The 18,103-nt window shown below is 42.1% G+C and overlaps 2 protein-coding genes across 13 annotated transcripts in view; one reads left to right on the forward strand and one right to left on the reverse strand.

Annotated features, from left to right (window-relative positions):
- gbf1 (golgi brefeldin A resistant guanine nucleotide exchange factor 1) overlaps positions 1–10,289 on the forward strand; it is a 58,614-nt gene extending 48,325 nt beyond the window's left edge. For 3 of the 5 annotated variants that reach the window (XM_076975197.1, XM_076975199.1, XM_076975200.1), the window contains 14 exons: positions 36–107; positions 217–311; positions 570–723; positions 813–1,038; positions 1,177–1,325; positions 1,703–1,946; positions 2,878–3,080; positions 4,352–4,502; positions 5,051–5,181; positions 5,269–5,370; positions 5,543–5,656; positions 7,733–7,910; positions 8,031–8,180; positions 8,293–10,289. In XM_076975197.1, coding sequence (XP_076831312.1) covers positions 36–107; positions 217–311; positions 570–723; positions 813–1,038; positions 1,177–1,325; positions 1,703–1,946; positions 2,878–3,080; positions 4,352–4,502; positions 5,051–5,181; positions 5,269–5,370; positions 5,543–5,656; positions 7,733–7,910; positions 8,031–8,180; positions 8,293–8,546 — 2,223 coding nt within the window. In that variant the 3' untranslated portion in view covers positions 8,547–10,289. The remainder of the gene's footprint in view (positions 1–35; positions 108–216; positions 312–569; positions 724–812; positions 1,039–1,176; positions 1,326–1,702; positions 1,947–2,877; positions 3,081–4,351; positions 4,503–5,050; positions 5,182–5,268; positions 5,371–5,542; positions 5,657–7,732; positions 7,911–8,030; positions 8,181–8,292) is intronic. The other 2 variants (XM_076975198.1, XM_076975201.1) reach the window with 1 other exon arrangement.
- A 690-nt stretch (positions 10,290–10,979) lies between these two features.
- On the reverse strand, positions 10,980–17,680 carry macroh2a2 (macroH2A.2 histone). Of its 8 annotated transcripts, none has more exons than XM_076975203.1 (10): positions 17,558–17,680; positions 16,264–16,295; positions 15,970–16,146; positions 15,747–15,853; positions 14,670–14,864; positions 14,400–14,507; positions 14,136–14,235; positions 13,846–13,935; positions 13,499–13,673; positions 10,980–13,384 (listed from the first exon to the last, which is right to left on the reverse strand). In XM_076975203.1, exons 3-10 carry the CDS (start codon positions 16,139–16,141, stop codon positions 13,219–13,221), a joined length of 1,113 nt encoding a protein of 370 aa, XP_076831318.1. In that variant the 5' UTR covers positions 16,142–16,146; positions 16,264–16,295; positions 17,558–17,680; the 3' UTR covers positions 10,980–13,218. The 8 variants fall into 8 exon arrangements, with proteins under 8 accessions (XP_076831318.1, XP_076831322.1, XP_076831321.1 ...); XM_076975207.1 differs by having other exon boundaries at positions 15,970–16,142; positions 17,558–17,663; XM_076975206.1 differs by lacking the exon at positions 17,558–17,680 and adding an exon at positions 17,204–17,325 and having other exon boundaries at positions 15,970–16,142.
- Positions 17,681–18,103: the final 423 nt, after the last annotated feature.

Below are 18,103 nucleotides of genomic sequence, written 5' to 3' on the forward strand. Positions count from 1 at the left end.
TTCTTGATCTCGCTTGCTTTCTCTTTTCCTGTCAGCAATGTGACCCTGAGAAGCTGATTACGGAGAGCAAATTCCTGCAGCAGGAGTCTCTGCAAGAGCTGATGAAGGTACAGCTAGTGGGTGGCAATGGAACAGCCAGAGTTTTTATTTTAATCAAGGCAATGCTGCGCTTTTCATGTTACCCTGTGCGTTCACTGGCTTGCGTGTGCATTCCAGGCGCTGATCTCAGTCACGCCGGATGAGGAGACCTATGATGAAGAAGATGCTGCTTTCTGTCTGGAGATGCTGCTTCGTATTGTTCTGGAGAACAGGTACCACAGCCTCGCTAGAGACAGTCCAGGCTCTCTCACAGGATACTGAGCCACCAAGCAAAAGACTTTCAGAAACTCTCAAACTCTTGCATTCCCAAGAAAACACTGTTTCCTGAAGATCCCTCTTAAATGATAGTATTTCATGACCGCTGTATCTGAATGATAGATGAAGTTCATGCAGTGCATAGAAGCATCATCGGCCTTTTCGTCGAGGACTTTATTTTTGAGGGTGTGATGATGATGTGTGGGTGTTTGCAGGGACCGGGTGTCGTGTGTATGGCAGACCGTGCGGGATCATCTGTACCACCTGTGTGTGCACGCTAACGAGAGCTGTTTCCTGGTGGAGAGAGCTGTGGTCGGGCTCCTGAGACTCGCCATTCGCCTGCTGCGCAGAGAAGACATCAGCTCACAGGCACGCACGGGCCTGGCCTTCTGCAAACACCTCCATGTATGCGCACACTCATAACACACTATAATAAGTGTTCCTCTCTGTGCACACAGGTGTTGCTTTCTCTGCGTCTGCTGTTGATGATGAAGCCTCACGTGCTGTCCAGAGTCAGCCGCGAGGTGGCGTACGGCCTGCACGAGCTGCTCAAAACCAACGCGGCCAACATCCACTGCACCGATGACTGGTACACTCTCTTCTCCCTGCTGGAGTGCATCGGGGCTGGGGTCAAGCCTCCAGCTGCTCTGCAGGTCGCCAACACCAACCCAGACAGCGACACGGGTAAAGACTACACCACACTGCTGTGGCACCGTGTGCATTTAGAAGCTCGAGGTGGTCGTTTAAGTGGTGGAACGTTAGCTTCGGTCCAGGCCGACACGTCGTCGTGGAATCTGACCCGGAAGTGCATGTGTTCTCCAGGTGCCCAGTCTGACAGCGAGCTGAGCTCTTACCACCAGAGTGAGGTCACATTGGACCGAGGTTACACCTCCGATTCTGAGGTCTACACTGAGCACAGCAGGTCCAGGTTACCTCGCTCTGCTACTGATGTGGAATTGGGCTGGTTAGTGGTAAGTACACACCGATATCCCACGACTACTATTACCTCTATTTGTTTGTGTCTACTTTTCAGGATGCATCATCTCATAGTCACTCTTAATCACATATATTGTATCGTTTTTCATCAGTAAGACTTAAAGTAATGAATGCTATTAATACACTGAATAAACATCGGTTAAAGTTGCTAAAAATTCAATTAAGTTATCGGTAAATATCTGACATCTGCAGAGAAGACTTCCTCCTAGTTGAAAGTCTCCCTACCTGTTTAATACTGTCAAACTATGTAGAATTTTCTAGTAGATGATTTAAGAAGCCTGAGGCATTTTCATGTACAAGTTTGTGTTTTTATATACGTGTGTGTGTGTGTGTGTGTGTGTGTGTGTGGTAGGTTGGGAAGGATGATTTGGAGGGCAGTAAGCTCCCAGCTGCACCAGGATCCAAGAGTCCTCCTCTCGTCAACCAGTACAGTCTGACCCTGGGTCAGGACATGGGCCTGCACGACACCAAGTCTCTCATCAAGTGTGTGGAGTCTCTGTCCTTCATAGTGCGAGACGCAGCGCACGTCACACCCGAGAACTTTGAGCTCTGCGTTAAAGCCATTCGTGTGTTTGTGGAGGCCAGTCTTAACGGAGGTTAGTGCACCTTCTGTCTCTCACCTGCACTGTCATTAGTCTCGGGTCATTCATACGGTAAAGTTGACAGTGTGTTTATGGCCAATTTATGTATTTTACCACTTCATGTCAACTGAATGTCATGGATGTTGGCTCAAACATGAACCAGTTTAATCTTTACATAATGTAAAGGAACCCTTCCTGGTGACTGCTGTGTAACCCGACTAGCGTGACTCAAACTCTTACATCTGTTGCTTCAGGACATTAAGCACACGTCCTTCGCCCCAGTGTTTCCTTAAGAGAAGTACAAGCAGGACAAGAACAACCCCGTAACTAAAAACTTGTGCTGTCTCGCTCGGAATTGACATCATAATTTCCACCGCTTTCATTGCATACAAACATCCGGTGTGGCCTTTTGTTTTGCTTCCTGAACCGTGCATGTGCACATTGATATACGTTTCATCCCTTGGGATTAGGGAGCCTAAGTGAGTTTTGGTTCTGTAATTGATGTCTCAGTGTTTTGAGGCTGAGTCATTTAACTGGGCAGCGTGACTGCATGACGTGTCTCCACTCATCCGTCAGTCTCTGTTCAACTCTCTAGCGCACTTTAAGGCCGTCTGAACAGTGTTTGGCTCTGCCGTTAGACGAGGTCTTTTCTATTGATCAGCGCTGTAGTCGATGCCTGCTGTCAGCAGGGCTTTACAGTGCGGCGTGATGAAAGTGCATAGTTGTGTTCTGTGGCAAGGCTAATGGAAACAGAGCTGCAAGCAGACAGACTTTGTTCTGTGCGTGCGTGCGTGCGTAAGATGGCCACGCTGTTAATGCAGTGTACTGTGAGAAGGTGTTGACGTCCTTAAAAAGACCAGAAAGACTAATATACAAGGACACCACCAAACATCAGACTGGTCTAAAGATGTGTTGTCCTGTTCTCTGCCCACCGCCACTTCCACAGGTTATCGAACACATGAGAAGAAGCGGAGCCATAAGTACGACTCCAGGTCCGCTCGTCTGCGGAAGAAGCCGAGGGAGAAGGAGGGAGCGTCCCGCCGTGCCAAACCCACCAGTCAGCGGCCCTCCCGCTCCCACAGTGACGAGGAGGAGGACGAGGGCGTGCCGGCCAGCTACCACACGGTGTCTTTACAGGTTAGTCAGGATGTAAGTACCGCAGGCCTTTCCCTACTTTGCGTATCTGTGTGTCATCATTCCCAGGGTGTCAGGGTGGTGTGGGTCTGAACCTCTGTGGTGTCAGGGTGGTGTGTGGTTTAACCTCTGTGGTGTCAGGGTGGTGTGGGTCTGAACCTCTGTGGTGTCAGGGTGGTGTGGGTCTGAACCTCTGTGGTGTCAGGGTGGTGTGGGTCTGAACCTCTGTGGTGTCAGGGTGGTGTGGGTCTGAACCTCTGTGGTGTCAGGGTGGTGTGGGTCTGAACCTCTGTGGTGTCAGGGTGGTGTGGGTCTGAACCTCTGTGGTGTCAGGGTGGTGTGGGTCTGAACCTCTGTGGTGTCAGGGTGGTGTGGGTCTGAACCTCTGTGGTGTTTGGGTAGTGTGTGGTTTAACCTCTGTGGTGTCAGGGTGGTGTGGGTCTGAACCTCTGTGGTGTCAGGGTGGTGTGGGTCTGAACCTCTGTGGTGTCAGGGTGGTGTGGGGTTGAACCTCTGTGGTGTCAGGGTGGTGTGGGGTTGAACCTCTGTGGTGTCAGGGTGGTGTGGGGTTGAACCTCTGTGGTGTCAGGGTGGTGTGGGGTTGAACTTCTGTGGTGTCAGGGTGGTGTGGGTCTGAACCTCTGTGGTGTCAGGGTGGTGTGGGTCTGAACCTCTGTGGTGTCAGGGTGGTGTGGGTCTGAACCTCTGTGGTGTCAGGGTGGTGTGGGGTTGAACCTCTGTGGTGTCTGGGTGGTGTGGGGTTGAACCTCTGTGGTGTCTGGGTGGTGTGGGTCTGAACCTCTGTGGTGTCTGGGTGGTGTGGGGTTGAACTTCTGTGGTGTCAAGGTGGTGTGGGTCTGAACCTCTGTGGTGTCTGGGTGGTGTGGGGTTGAACTTCTGTGGTGTCTGGGTGTTGTGGGGTTTTTAGAGCTGAAGAGTCCTCCGATTCTTTTTTTCCACAGAAGTTCAATTATAGAAGATTATAATTTCACCCTTCATTTCTTAATAGGAGTCAGAAGTTTATCTTAATTTTAAAACAGATAACTACAGCTACGCATTTGTAAAGTTAAATGGCCTAATTCATAATAAAAAGTAATTAAAATGGTTGATGGATTGTGAAAACATATGAAGAGGTGTCATAATATGTAACTTTGTCATTTAAAAAAATATCCAGCCTAAATATCCAGTACATCACTGTACTTTTTTGGTGGTGGTGGGGTGTGCATGTCAGATGAACAAAATGAATTGAATTTTCTATTCTTGTTAATGTAATGATTTTGCTGTAGTTGTTAGATCTGATGCACACATTGCACACAAGGGCAGCCAGTATCTACAGCTCCTGGGCAGAGGAACAGCGCCATCTGGAGGCTGGAGGGAGGAAGATCGAGGCTGATTCTCAGACACTGTGGTCCAGCTGTTGGTGTCCTTTGCTCCAAGGTCAGACAAACAACAGTCTTGCATGCCGTGGACCAGTCAGTTCATATGTTCTGAATCTGCCATGCAGTCATCACACAGCTGCCTTATACAATATAGATACTCCAAATTCATATTATACTAGGAAAAAGGATCCAGAACGTATAAAATTTTTACACAGTACTTTTTGCTTTTATTTATTAGTTTATTTTTATTTTTATGGAAATTAATAGAACTGCACAGTATGTCCCTCCTGTTATTGAGTGTTCTGGTAGTAGTAACTTTTATAACTTTGGTTTAACACCTAACTTTTCTCGCTTATTTGCACGCTGAAATTCATGTGCTCAATTAGTGGGAAGCTTTACGACATCTAAACCCTCAGTCTTCAGTTGATTACAGAACTAATTATCAGTACGTGGCTTCCTAACGCTGGTTTTGAAGCACACAGTACACGTCGAGGACCAAGACTGGACATACATAAGACTGGATACATACATGAACACCACATGCAGGTTATATAGCGTTTCGTCCTTCAGCAGAGGCATAATAAATAACTGATGGCCATTCCCCAGGCATGGCATGGCTGTGCTGTGATGCTCGAAGACAAGTCCGTATGCAGGCCCTCACCTACCTCCAGAGGGCACTGCTCGTACATGACCTGCAAACACTGGACGCTGTGGAGTGGGAATCCTGTTTCAACAAGGTACGATAGCGCCAGGTGGCATATGAAAGTTAAATTTAACTTACGTACACTGGAATTGTGTTGCTGACGCACCTGATTTTGTCTCAGGTCCTTTTTCCCTTGCTGACCAAGCTGTTGGACAACATTAGCCCAGCAGATGTTGGGGGTATGGAGGAGACCAGGATGAGAGCTTGCACACTGCTCTCTAAGGTCTGGTATCTTACTCCTTTTGCATTTTGATGCCAAAAATCCCCATATTTTGAGTCTGTCAGCTTTTAAAATACTTAGGTTAAACATCAAAGTGTTGAGAGACACAACGCGTGGGGGCCTTTGTACAACGACTGAGCTCTTTAGATGATGTTGGGTGTGCTGGGTCCCTCAGGTGTTCCTCCAGCATCTCTCTCCCCTGCTGTCTCTGCCGACATTCGCTGCTCTCTGGCTCACCATCCTGGACTTCATGGACAAGTACATGCATGCTGGCTCCAGTGACCTCCTGGTAAGAAACTCATGCAGTCATACTCTTATCTCTCATTAATGAATCACTGCATTATCTGCAGCTAATCAGAAAGTGACATCTTTATTATTTTGGCTTTATACACACAGGTTTTGAAATTAAATAATTACTATGTGGTTAATGTGTAGTTTCAACATTAACTTGTGTTAAATCTGTTAACGCACATATGTCAAAGTCAAGGCCCGCGGGCCAGATCCGGCCCGTGAATTGATTATCTATGGCCCCCTGGATGATATTTAATTACTATTAGAACCGGCCCGCAGGCCACAGCTGCCCGCTGGTGTTTTGCACGCACAAGCACTACATTCCCCACAATGTAACGGTAGCCCGCAAAGTCACTGCAGCGCGCACAAGCGGCGAGGGTCAGCGCGGCGAAAATAACGTAATCGCAGTGGTTTAGCTCGTGCGAGACCGTCTCGCGCGCTGTCGATTCACGAGGTCGTGCATCTCTCGAATTTTGTACTTTGCGCGCGCCGCGCCTCAGCGCAATGAACAAAGTCATGTTTGCAGGGTTCATGCACCTTTACAAGGTGGAATTCGAGCACTTGTACGTCACCTTCAAGGTCCATTTCAATATTTCCCAGCACGTTAAACTTAATTAAGTTAAATATTTATACATATACTCAAAATGATTCGAAATAATTCGCTTTTTATTCACATTATTTAATGGTGGTTTATTTTCAAAACGCCCAATCTTAACGTCTTCACGTTCTCTCATGTTTCGTCCTGGAATTACAAGAGGCTCGTATTTGTTAACGTAATAAAAGAGAACTGTTCAGTCAGATAGCTATTTGTTGTGAAATTAAGTAGTTACAATTTCAAGCATTTTCAAGTACTTTAGCTTAAATTCCAGCACTTTTCAAACCTTTATTACTTTATTCATGTTTGCTTGTTGAAAAATATTTTCACTTGAAATTACTGACAGATGCATAAGAAAATATTGCTTTATTCATTTAAGCATTAAATAATATACACTGTGTTAGGTCTTGATTCAGTAGGCTATGTGCAATCATTTTAATATGTTTTAATAAACATTGAACCAGTCCGGCCCTCGGCTTGTAACAAATTAGTTTTTTTGGCCCTCGGTGTATTTGACTTTGACATCCCTGTGTTAACGTGTTTAAATCTGTATTGGTTAACCCATATTTAAATAGCTTAAAACAGTACAGGCCAAAAGTTTGAACACACCTTCTCATTCTCACTTTCTTTATTTCCATGACTATTTACATTGTAGATTCTCACTGAAGGCTTTCCACACCCTTGGTATTCTCTCAATGAGCTTCCACTAATGAACCCTGATAAGGCAAACCTTAAAACCATTTCAGATGACCTTAAAACCATTTCAGGTGGCCTTAAAACCATTTCAGGTGGCCTTAAAACCATTTCAGGTGGCCTTAAAACCATTTCAGGTGGCCTTAAAACCATTTCAGGTGACCTTAAAACCATTTCAGGTGACCTTAAAACCATTTCAGGTGACCTTAAAACCATTTCAGGTGGCCTTAAAAACCATTTCAGGTGACCTTAAAAACCATTTCAGGTGACTACCTCTTGAAGCTCATTGAGCGAATGCCAAGAGTGTGCAAAGCAGTAATCAGAGCAAATGGTGGCTATTTTGAAGAAACTAGAATATAAAACATGTTTTCAGTTATTTCACCTTTTTTAAGTACATGTTAACTCCACATGTGTTCATTCATAGTTTTGACGCCTTCAGTGAATCTACAATGTAAATAGTCATGGAAATAAAGAAAGCGCATTGAATGAGAAGGTGTGTCCAAACAGTTGGCCTGTACCGTATGTTACTTGGGACCGTAAGTAATTGCACAACAGACCTATCATAAAGGTCTAGAGGACAACTTTTTTACTAGTCACTTAAGGCAGTAAAAAAATCTGAAACCAAGTATTAAAGGGTGAATTATTTACTATGTAATTGTAATGTAGATGTAAATATCCTGGACCCTTTAACTAATTAAGTAATTACTGACTGCTCCTTATGGTGCTCTGTGTTTGTGTGCTGATTCATTCTGTATCAAATACCTGATCACTAAACGTATTCTGCAGTTGGAGGCAATTCCTGAGTCTCTGAAGAACATGCTGCTTGTTATGGACACAGCTGGAATCTTCCACAGCGCAGACTCACGTACGGGCTACTCAGACCTGTGGGAAATCACCTGGGAGAGGATTGACTGCTTTCTGCCCCGCCTGAGAGAGGAGCTCTTCAAACAGGCAGTCATGCCAGGTAGCACAACACACACATTTAGCAAAAAAAAGTCACCATGTCCACTTTGTGACCTACCGTCGTCTTAGAGCCGCTTGGCAAGGTGTTCAAAGAAATAATCAGGGCTGTGCGTTTGTGCAGAACCTGTCGGTAATGTTCCGGTAGAACCTTCACCACATCCGCCCGCTCACCCTGTGCCAGTCACTGCACCAATGCCAGCCGCCCCTACGGAGCCAAAGACCCCCAGCCGACCTGCATCACCACAGGACATATCCATACCCAGTGCCAATGGTAGGGAGAACAAATGTCTACTGAATACTTACAGGACCGGTGTGCACCTTGCTGTGGTTGGTTAACATGCTAATTCGTGCTTACCTGGCATTTCCTGTCCCCTCTGTTTCAGGAACTGATAGATCGTCCCCAGTTCCGCTTCCATCGCCCGTTCTCACCCCAGTGAAAAGTCCCTCCGAGTCATCATGTCATCTCAACCAGTCTCCACTAATCCTGCAGCCCCTTGCTTCTCCACTTCAGGTGGGCGTGCCCCCCATGTCCCTGCCAATCATTCTAAATCCGGCCCTCATAGAAGCGACGTCACCTGTGCCCCTGTTGTCTGCGCCTCGTCCGTCTGAACCTGCTGACACTTCGGGGGTTAAATAAAACACACAAGTCTGTTCCTGGGCATCCGTGTGGGAACACTGGAGCTCTGGACGCTTCACTGTCCTCACACCTCACCACTCCGCATTACCATTCTTCTGTCTGCCTGGAGACCTGAACAAACTGGTAAACTACATAAGACTTGAAGAGATATAGAGCTGAGGAGGGACAGGACATGGCGTGCTCTTTACTTTCCACATAAGAACACACGTGGTATATTAGACCCAGTACTGTTGAGCCTACTGTCTTTTATTAATCCAGTTTGCACAGATAATATTTATTCAGAGTAAGAATGCTCCACTGATATATGAAGAACAGATCAATCGATGGCATGGGAATATGACCAATTCAGGATTGACAAATTATTTCTATCTATTTCTTCAGGTTTTATATATTAATACTACAGTGCATTACACCTAAAATTTACTTGGAAAGAAATCATATAGAATAACTTATTTGGTTTAGGCTTATAATGATGTGTATTAAATAGGACCTTATAATGGAAATGTGTACATTTCTGGGGTATAAGGACTACTGTGGCGGATGAAAGCATAAAAATTGTACTAGCACTAATTTCTCATTGCCCCACTTGAGAATCTAATCTGTACAGTAAGGTTAAGCAAACATCATTTATATTTGTTTTAAATATTTGGTTTCTTGAGCCTTTACATAGTTATGATGTGCTCTACATAGACCATGTGACTTCAGAAGTGCTTGCCAAACATTTCATTATTTGGAAAATGCTTTAAATGTCCTCAAGAGTTTATTTCCTGAGCTAACCCTGGAGCAGAAGAGAAGTAATTATTTGTGTTTGTAAAAATGTCTATGAACACTCGCATCTAAAACATTCCAAATTCGTGAACGGAGTTTGTTCGAGATGATTTAAAAGCCTAAATGTGCTGCAGTTTGAAATCTGCATAACGGGTTCTGTCTTAAAAAAATTCCTGATAGGCCTTAAAAGAAATTGTCAGCTGAGTACAGTATTAGGGTCATTGTGTGCATTCATCTGTGTTTCTTCATAGTGATGTAATGTATAATTGTGGCTGTTATGATCTGAAAAGCCGCTTTTCCAGAATATTTCTAAACAAAATTCTAGAACAAAAATTGGTAAGTGGATAGAAGTATTAAGTAATAAATATAAGTAATAAACATACAGGAGAACAAACCAGTTTAACCTTCCTAATTGCATAATTTGTGACCATGAGTTTGATATACCCCTTTCACAAAGAGAAATATGAATCTTTGGATTATGATGGAAATGTACAGATGGATTGACTTCAGATTAACCTTCCCAACCCATTGGACATCATAAGGGCACAGAAGTTCCAACTTCAGGATGGATTAAAAGGTCTTTTGAGCTGCCATATTTCTTTGCTTCATTTAGTAATAGGCTACCCAGAGCAAGCCTTCCATTGTAATAGTGAAGCCCCTAAACACAATTACAGTGTAAGGCTCACAGTACATATATTATTAAGTTTGAATAACCAAAACAATCTCTTGAGCAGCTAAAAATCATGACGGTTGAGAAATCTTTTTGCTGTACATTTAAGACTAGGATGCCCCTGCCTTGACAAAAACACTAAGGTGGCAGTGGGATCCATGCCCCCCCGAGTCATATGTACTGTCCATCTACTGCATTTTAAATAAATCAGGACTCATTCCACAGATGATTACATAATCTGTATATATATATATATATGAATACAATGTACTTTTTACAGTGTAATAAATATACGGTAAACAATGTCTTCTGTTTTCTATTTTGAGGGGGCATGTGCATTGGCTTCCATGATTAATTTTCTAATAATTTTCTACTCGTATTAATTTTCCATTGTTAATTTCTCCTCTTAAACTCCTATCACTGCTGAAGAATATTCCTTAAACAGGAGCAATTCCTGGCCATAGATACTGCCTCCTGCTTCCCTTTACAAGTGTTTGTCTTATGGCTTCTCGGTGCCTTGTGACACTTTCTTCAGTCTTGGTTCAGTATATGCTCATCTGTTGGGACTCCCAGTCCTGTTGTGTCCCCATAATCAGAAACGCATAACCTACCACACACAACCTTCATGGTTGAGGATACTACTGCCTGCTCATTTACTTTAATATACTTTAATATAGCCTTCATTGATTGCATTTTGCCAGTTTTGTCTTATCTATTTAGTTTGTGATCTCACTGGTTGTTCTGCTGTGGTAATATATATGGTCTTAATGGCCTGGTGCCAGTCATAGTTACATGGGTTCCACCTTCTCATTCTTTATTATTTTTATTTATTTATTTTATACAAACTTTGTCCCTAATGTACAACACGAGGCCTTTATCTGAGCATATATTCTGAAAAGCCTCTTTGAACCAAACCAGATGAAACACACATATTTACTACAATTAAACGAACAGTTATGAAGTGACAATTCTTGACTGCAGATGAGAGCCTGCCATATGGTAAAACATTGGCTTTTTATTCCAAATCAAAATGAGAAATATTTTCCTTTCTTAGTAAACTAAATGTATCAGAAACAATGTGGGATCTAGCCAAACAGTCAAAAGTCTTGTATACAATGCGGAATGTAGAAGACGCGCGTCTAAGAACAAAATAGCAAAAATTACATTAAATTTGACCTACACTAGATGAGTTTCATAAGACAACAGTGTAACATATAAGCATACAGTATTTCACTCAAACATTTTTATACGTCCAATAAAAAAAGAAAAAGAAAAAACAACACCAACTCCCCCCACCCCACCTAGAAATCAGTTTTGAACCCTACATACCTACAGCATCTTCAGTCATACTAAACTAGCTGGAAAACCAGCAGGAATGCTGCTGTTAGCCTGGATGCTAAAGCCTGTCAAGGCAAAAAATAAATTACATTTTACAAGTATTTGTAATAACATTAATGTAGCATAGTACAATAATATTACTTTCTGTGGCAAGTTAGTCATTAATTACTTTTACATCATTTTTAGATTTTGCATTCCTTTGACAAAATAGCTTGTATTACTGTTGGGTGAGTCTAACCCGACTAGCATACTGGGACCTATTCAATTACATTAACTACTATGAATTACTCAATTTTATTGTATATGGTTGTGACATTTTTTTGTAAAAATCACTTAAAATTGGTATATTGTTTGATGAAAAAAGTGCTTCCTTCCATTTGTTTGGAATTATTTTTTATTTTAGATGAAGAAAATCCATTTCCACCGCCATTAATTAATGTTTCATCTGTAGGTACTACAGATATACATTTTACAAAGCTAAAACAATGAGGCATTTTAAATGCCTACATCAATGAAAAAAGTCTGATTACACAAAAGGGAAATATCTGATATGTTTTATTGGAAGGATTGGACACTCTTTAAAAACACATTTGGCTATTGATCTGCAAGTAATTAAACGCTGGCACAAAATCGTGATGTTTGTAAGCCACCGATAAAGTTGGCATTGTTTATTGGCCAAACTCTAGCATTATATTCTTAAATGGTAGAGGAAAGACTACTGCAGCATTGTTGCAATCTTAAAAAGCACTTTAATCATCTAATGGAATAATTAAAAAAATGATTATGCTGGCTGTTTCTAACCTTTCTCCTACCTGTCAAGCATAACTGGGCTAAGGGACGCGTAGACCTCTATTTAGTTTTTTTGCAAATATTTTGCATGTTTTAAGACAAAATTTATGATTATGGCAGAAGCTAAGGGCATTTGCTAAATTATTTTGGCATATATTATTGACAAATTAAAAAGTATAAATTATAAAGGGAATTAAATATAAGCCTGGGTCCACAAATGCATCACTCTACACTATCACAATTGAGAAGTTCTTAATACATGCTCGTCTGATGCCTGAATAAATGGACCGGTTTCATTTTATAATATCCTCTCTAGCACCTCCTACTAGTGCAAGATGTATATTTAACATCCAAATAAAATATACACTACCAGTCAAATGTTTTATTTATGACAATAAAAACCAGGAAAGATGCCAAACCAATGCAATAACAAATGTTATGCTGTAATAAACAAATATCAACTTGGACATTAGGTTCTTAGATAACTATCCAATATTTTGATGACCACTTTGCATGCTCTTGGTGTTCTGTTAAACAGCTGAAGCACCTGTGATGCCATCAGCACTGAAGACATTATCACACATGCAGAGACCTTGTAGAGTAAGCAACTAAAATCCTGAAATTTTGCTGAGGGTGAGTGTGTTAATTGTGTGTGTATTGAGATTAAATTACATATAAGGCAACACCTTTCCCAAATCATATATGAATTGTAAAAAAATTTAAGCATAAACTATTAGATTAAATGCATTTTTACTATTAGGAATATACATTGTCAGGTGTGTCCAAACTTTTGACTGGTAGTGTACGAATAACTGTTTTAATTGGAAATAGTAAATTGGCTGTAATTATCAGAATGCCTAAATGAAAAGAAAAAAAAACGTGAATTTCTAAAGATGACATTGCTTCGTGTAGTAAATGTAAATAAGTCTACCAAAACTGTTAATTATATTACCACTTCACATGAAAGTAATATTATGTAACGTGTTGTTTAATGCCTAACCAAAATCACGGGGTACAAACATCCCATCTGATGAACAGTGAAACAGACTAGCGTCCAGGCTAAGAATCTTACAACAAAAGGAACGCACTCATTGTCTGATGTAATTCTCACTTTCCTTCCATCTTGGCCATTTCCTGCAGATATATACCAATGCTCTCGCTGTCAAACAGCACAAAGTAAATGTTCTTCAGTGAGGACGTGGTTGCAGAAACAAAATGGTTTGAAATGGCCTTCAGTATCAGCTGGGCTGCAGTTTGCTTTGGAAAACCATTTCTGTGAAATTGATGTAAAATTGGAAAATTAAAGTTTCTGGTACACCGTTCTTATTGAAAGCAAAGGTATAATACAAAAAAAAAAAAAAAACAAAACGTTTCCACTTGTGCTCACCTTCCAGCTGGCAAAGACGGGAATGCCACAGATTTGAGTTTCTTCTCCTCTGCCACACACAGACAGTTCTTCACCGTCTTTTCCAGCTGATCTTCACACTTCTCTGAGCCCCACTGCGGGACATTGCAGTGGATGATGAAACGTGCCGCCATCCCGGTGGCCTGGCTAACCGCCACTGGGAAGGGAGAAAGAAGTTAAAAGTGGACACAACGGGCTGCGGAGAGGAATATTCCTGGAGGCCTAATTGCATCTGTCCTCAGCAGCAAGAGCTGAATTAAAGATGTGTATTACTAAACGGTGCACACACACTCTTTTGGTGAGAGTAGGACAGGGTACGTGAACTCTACCTGATGCCACCTCCAAAGGGCCTTGTGTTTTACGAAGTTCTTTGACTGCCTCCAGGAAGTCTCTGCCCCCAGCCTTCTCCAGGGCGTTACCTGCGTCACACAGTACACAGGCACTGACTGTGCTGACGATGACGAGCCCGTCAACACTGATTTGGTGAGTAATCGCACTGACGTTACATCAGACAAATGGTACAGGTCAATAACGGAGTTCCTTTACCGAGTGGCCGATCCCATGCGACCAATGTGCATTACACTGTACATCATTAATCACCATGTTGGAGTCCACATACCAACTCCATCTTTCAGATCAATCTCAGCATTGGTGGGATTAATGATTCCTTCCACTTTGATGTTTCCGATTTTGCCAATTTCACTCTCTGTAAGAGATAACTGGTACAGAAGAAAAAAGGCATGAGTTATGGTGTAGGCCAATGTTTTAACATTCCGTTACTTTCAGCTACTGAAATACCTGGAGAACAGAATATCATGAATACAGGATACGGTAAATAATACAATGTCAAAATAATATTGTACGTGTATACTGTCACCAACACCTTTTGCCCAAGGAATAAACTCTTTGCTGAGAGAATAGTGAATCCTTCTCCTGGTTCATCCTCCACTCGCAGGTTGTTGGATGCATCTTTGTCGTTCTCTGTACTCTTCTACAACATTAAAAAAAATTATAATTCGATCAGAACATGTGGCTTACATTCCACGTATAAACAGAATGCTTGAAAATACATATGCTTAAAACAATCGTGACATTTTTCAGTTGTACACACGGTCAGCCGGGCCCTGGTGTGGCCCGACCGCACCAGTCTCACCCGGGGCTTGCGTCCTCTCTTCCCCCGGTTCTTTTTGGCCAGGGATTTCTTGGTGCTTTTGATTCGCTTGTCCGTCTTCTCCGAGACGGCGGCCTGGGCTTCAGCCTTCGCCCTCGCACCGCGCTTCTTGGACAGGAGCTCGGGGTGGATGCGTGGCAACACGCCACCGTTCGATATGGTCACGCCTCTGAGCAACTGCACAAACAGATTAACATCCCATCACTAAGCGCACAGCCTCCAGTTCTGGACACACGGTGGTGCACAGGAGTAGTGCCAGAACATTTTCACCACTGTACAGGTTTGATGAAGCTTACAGTTAGGCTGTATGTTTGGAAGATGTGATTTATTAGCTAGTCTAACAAATAGCTGTTACTGCCAGTCAAGGCATGTGTGAACACAATTATTTATCATCACAACCCTTCTCTGGAATATGGCATAAATGATTATGTAAAAAAAAAAAACATATGTTAGTAATATAGAGGTAATATAATTGGAGCACAATAACAAAATTCTTTATTACTTTTAAAAACATTAGCTGAATGATTTAACACACACTTCTTCAGCTGCAGTGTGTCTAGACTGACACCTCACACAAGACATTAGTAAGCTACCTGAGATATCACTGGCGTCTCCTTTAGTGTGATATTAATTTATTTATTAATTAAATTATTTTTATTTATTGTAATTCTGAATTAATATTTCTGAGGCTAATATACTGCAGTTTGCATTGAGAATCACGCGCTGTGAGCAGCAAACACTGAGAATGAAAAATAGCTTGACATTGTAAAGCTTGAACACTATGAGTATTTAAGCAAAAATGTTTTAATTAAAAAATATATTCTTTAACATGCACAAATTAACCCAAATATTATTTGCCTCCAGCTACATGCTTAAATTATTTACTGCCTCAAGAGGATTGATGCCAGTTTTATGCAACAATTATTCAAGGAGACTAAAATTGTGCCTAAGGCCGTTCTACTCCTTTAAAGTGTAGTGCATTAGCAGCCGGTGGTAGGGAGACCAGTGTGTGCTGCTTCGTGTCATTTTCACCTGTCTTCTCAGGTGAGACTACTGTACCTGGTTAAGCTCCTCATCGTTGGCCACTGCTAGCTTGATGTGTCGTGGGGTAATTCTTCCTTTCTTGTTGTCTCTAGCAGCATTTCCAGCCAACTCCAAGATCTCAGCTAAAAACATTACAAACATGTTTTTAAATAACAAAGAAAGCAATACAGGCCTGTACGTGACTGCAAACACTTTAACCTGTTGTGTGTACTGGAGAATTGCGCTTTACGGTTCTCACCTGCCAGGTATTCGATGACGGCAGCCATGTATACTGGAGCGCCCATACCAATGCGGTATTTATGAGTTCCTGTACGCAGATACCTCATCATCCTCCCGACGGGGAAGATGACCCCTGCTCGCGCTGAGCGAGACAGTTTGGTCATCTTCTTTTTACCTCCCCTGGCTGACATTCTGCCTTCAGACAAAACATGAGCGTGTTACAATGATGCATTACATTAAAAGCAGTTTTAAGGATTCACAGTACACAGCACACTAATAACAAGACAAAACAACATGCTACGAGCACACTCACCTCCTGTTTCACAGTGTCACTGGATAGATTACCTACAGAATAACACAAATACAGTTCAATAGAATAGTGGATAAGTCTGAACTCAAGATTACAATTACTGTGATTTTATGTCAGAAAGTAGCAATCAAGAAGATGCATGCATGCATGTTATTACCTAGATCATCAATCACCACGGCATTAGCCCTTGTAACAGCACAAAATAAGACATCATTTCTGAATAGTTCCAGCTTACCTCGCACACATTACTTGGGTCAGCTAGCATTATGGCCAATGCATAATTAAAATTTCATGCTGCTCATGACATTATGAAAAATATGGCTATCTACATATTGTTTCATTCGCTGTAACAGGTAACATAGTTCTATCTGGAATATAACATATACCAGTAATATCCCTTATTACTTTAGTGCATAAGATACTACTATAAGATAGGCTCTGTGTTTCAGCGGGTGGAAAGCGTTTCACAGTGACCATTTACTGCTGGTGCACAGCAAGCAACGTTTTAAAGTCGTCGTGTATTCTTAAAACCACAAACAACAGATATAAAAGAGGCTCCCAAAAAAAAGTCCCACGACAAAACGTAAAAAACAACACTGCCAGCACAACACTGCCAGGCAGTCTAGTTGGGTCCAGTGATCTGCAGCAGAACCGTGGGCGACATGAACGCGCTCCGCACGCCGAACCGCGCATCAAAGGCCTCGCGCGCAACCTCGTCGCTTTACATATCAAACGACGTGGCGTGTCGTCGATTAATCGCAGCGACGGGGCTCGCAGAGGCCGTAACCTCTCGCCCAAAAGCCGCTCCACCCATGAAACTAACCCCCATTTTGTTTTCCACCCGCCGACTACAGCAGGCTCCTGTTAACCCGAACAGGCTCGGAAAGTCGCTCCGCCTCGCAAACCGCAAATGACTATTATCGTTATTATTTCGGTCATTTACCTGTTGTGTCCGACTAAACACCCACATACAAAAAGCCAAATGTTTCCTTTGACGCTGCCGGTGAATTGTTTCTCTTATCCGTAATCTATGTCGTTATGCCGAGCCTCCTTCTTCTTCTTTAAAAAAAAAAAAAAAAAAAAAAAAAAAAAAAAAAAAGACGAGAGAAAGAGAAGGAGAGAAGCAGTAACGCCGCACGTCGGAGGCAGTTTCATGAGGGGACCCGTTCAGTCGGGGGAAACCGCCCGCACCACACGATAACCTCATTATTTTACACGAAATACAAGTATTTATGTCCCGGCATTATTATGTAGGTAGTCTATTGTGTTGCGGTTATAAAACAGTGCTGCCTCTTACCGAGTGTGTGTAGAAGACAGTAAAGTGTAGGACGCAGTGGTCCACTACATCTGTTAGACACCACAGCCTCTCCGTTCATCTGTCGCCATCATTCACACGGCTCATCCATCTTCTTTTAACACTCTTCACACATCAGGACTCGATTTTTAAGGAAATTAAAGGTGGTCGTTTAAATTTTTTTTAAAAGAGCGAGAAGCTGTCCATATAATTTATCCTTACTTTAATCATCTTAACTTTCATAATTTTTTTTACTTTCGCTTTGATTTAATGTGATTTTATGAGCTTTCACAACTCATGATCGTGTTCTTATTATGTAATGTGAGGCATTTAAATCTCTTAATTCCTAGATGGTTTATTGTAAATCATTTTTGCTCATAATTATTATTATTTTTTTTTTAGCTTATTTTGGGAAAATATGTGACCAGAATGTCACAGACTGATTGGTGTTTTACTTAAGTATTATTGCCTATGTGTGTTTTCCATAGGGCCCAATGGTTATGTGCAAAACTCAGTTATTTCCATAGAGGGCAGTAAAAGATCGCTTTG

Source organism: Brachyhypopomus gauderio, chromosome 15 (assembly GCF_052324685.1).
Source record: "Brachyhypopomus gauderio isolate BG-103 chromosome 15, BGAUD_0.2, whole genome shotgun sequence".
Taxonomy (NCBI): Eukaryota; Metazoa; Chordata; class Actinopteri; order Gymnotiformes; family Hypopomidae; genus Brachyhypopomus; species Brachyhypopomus gauderio.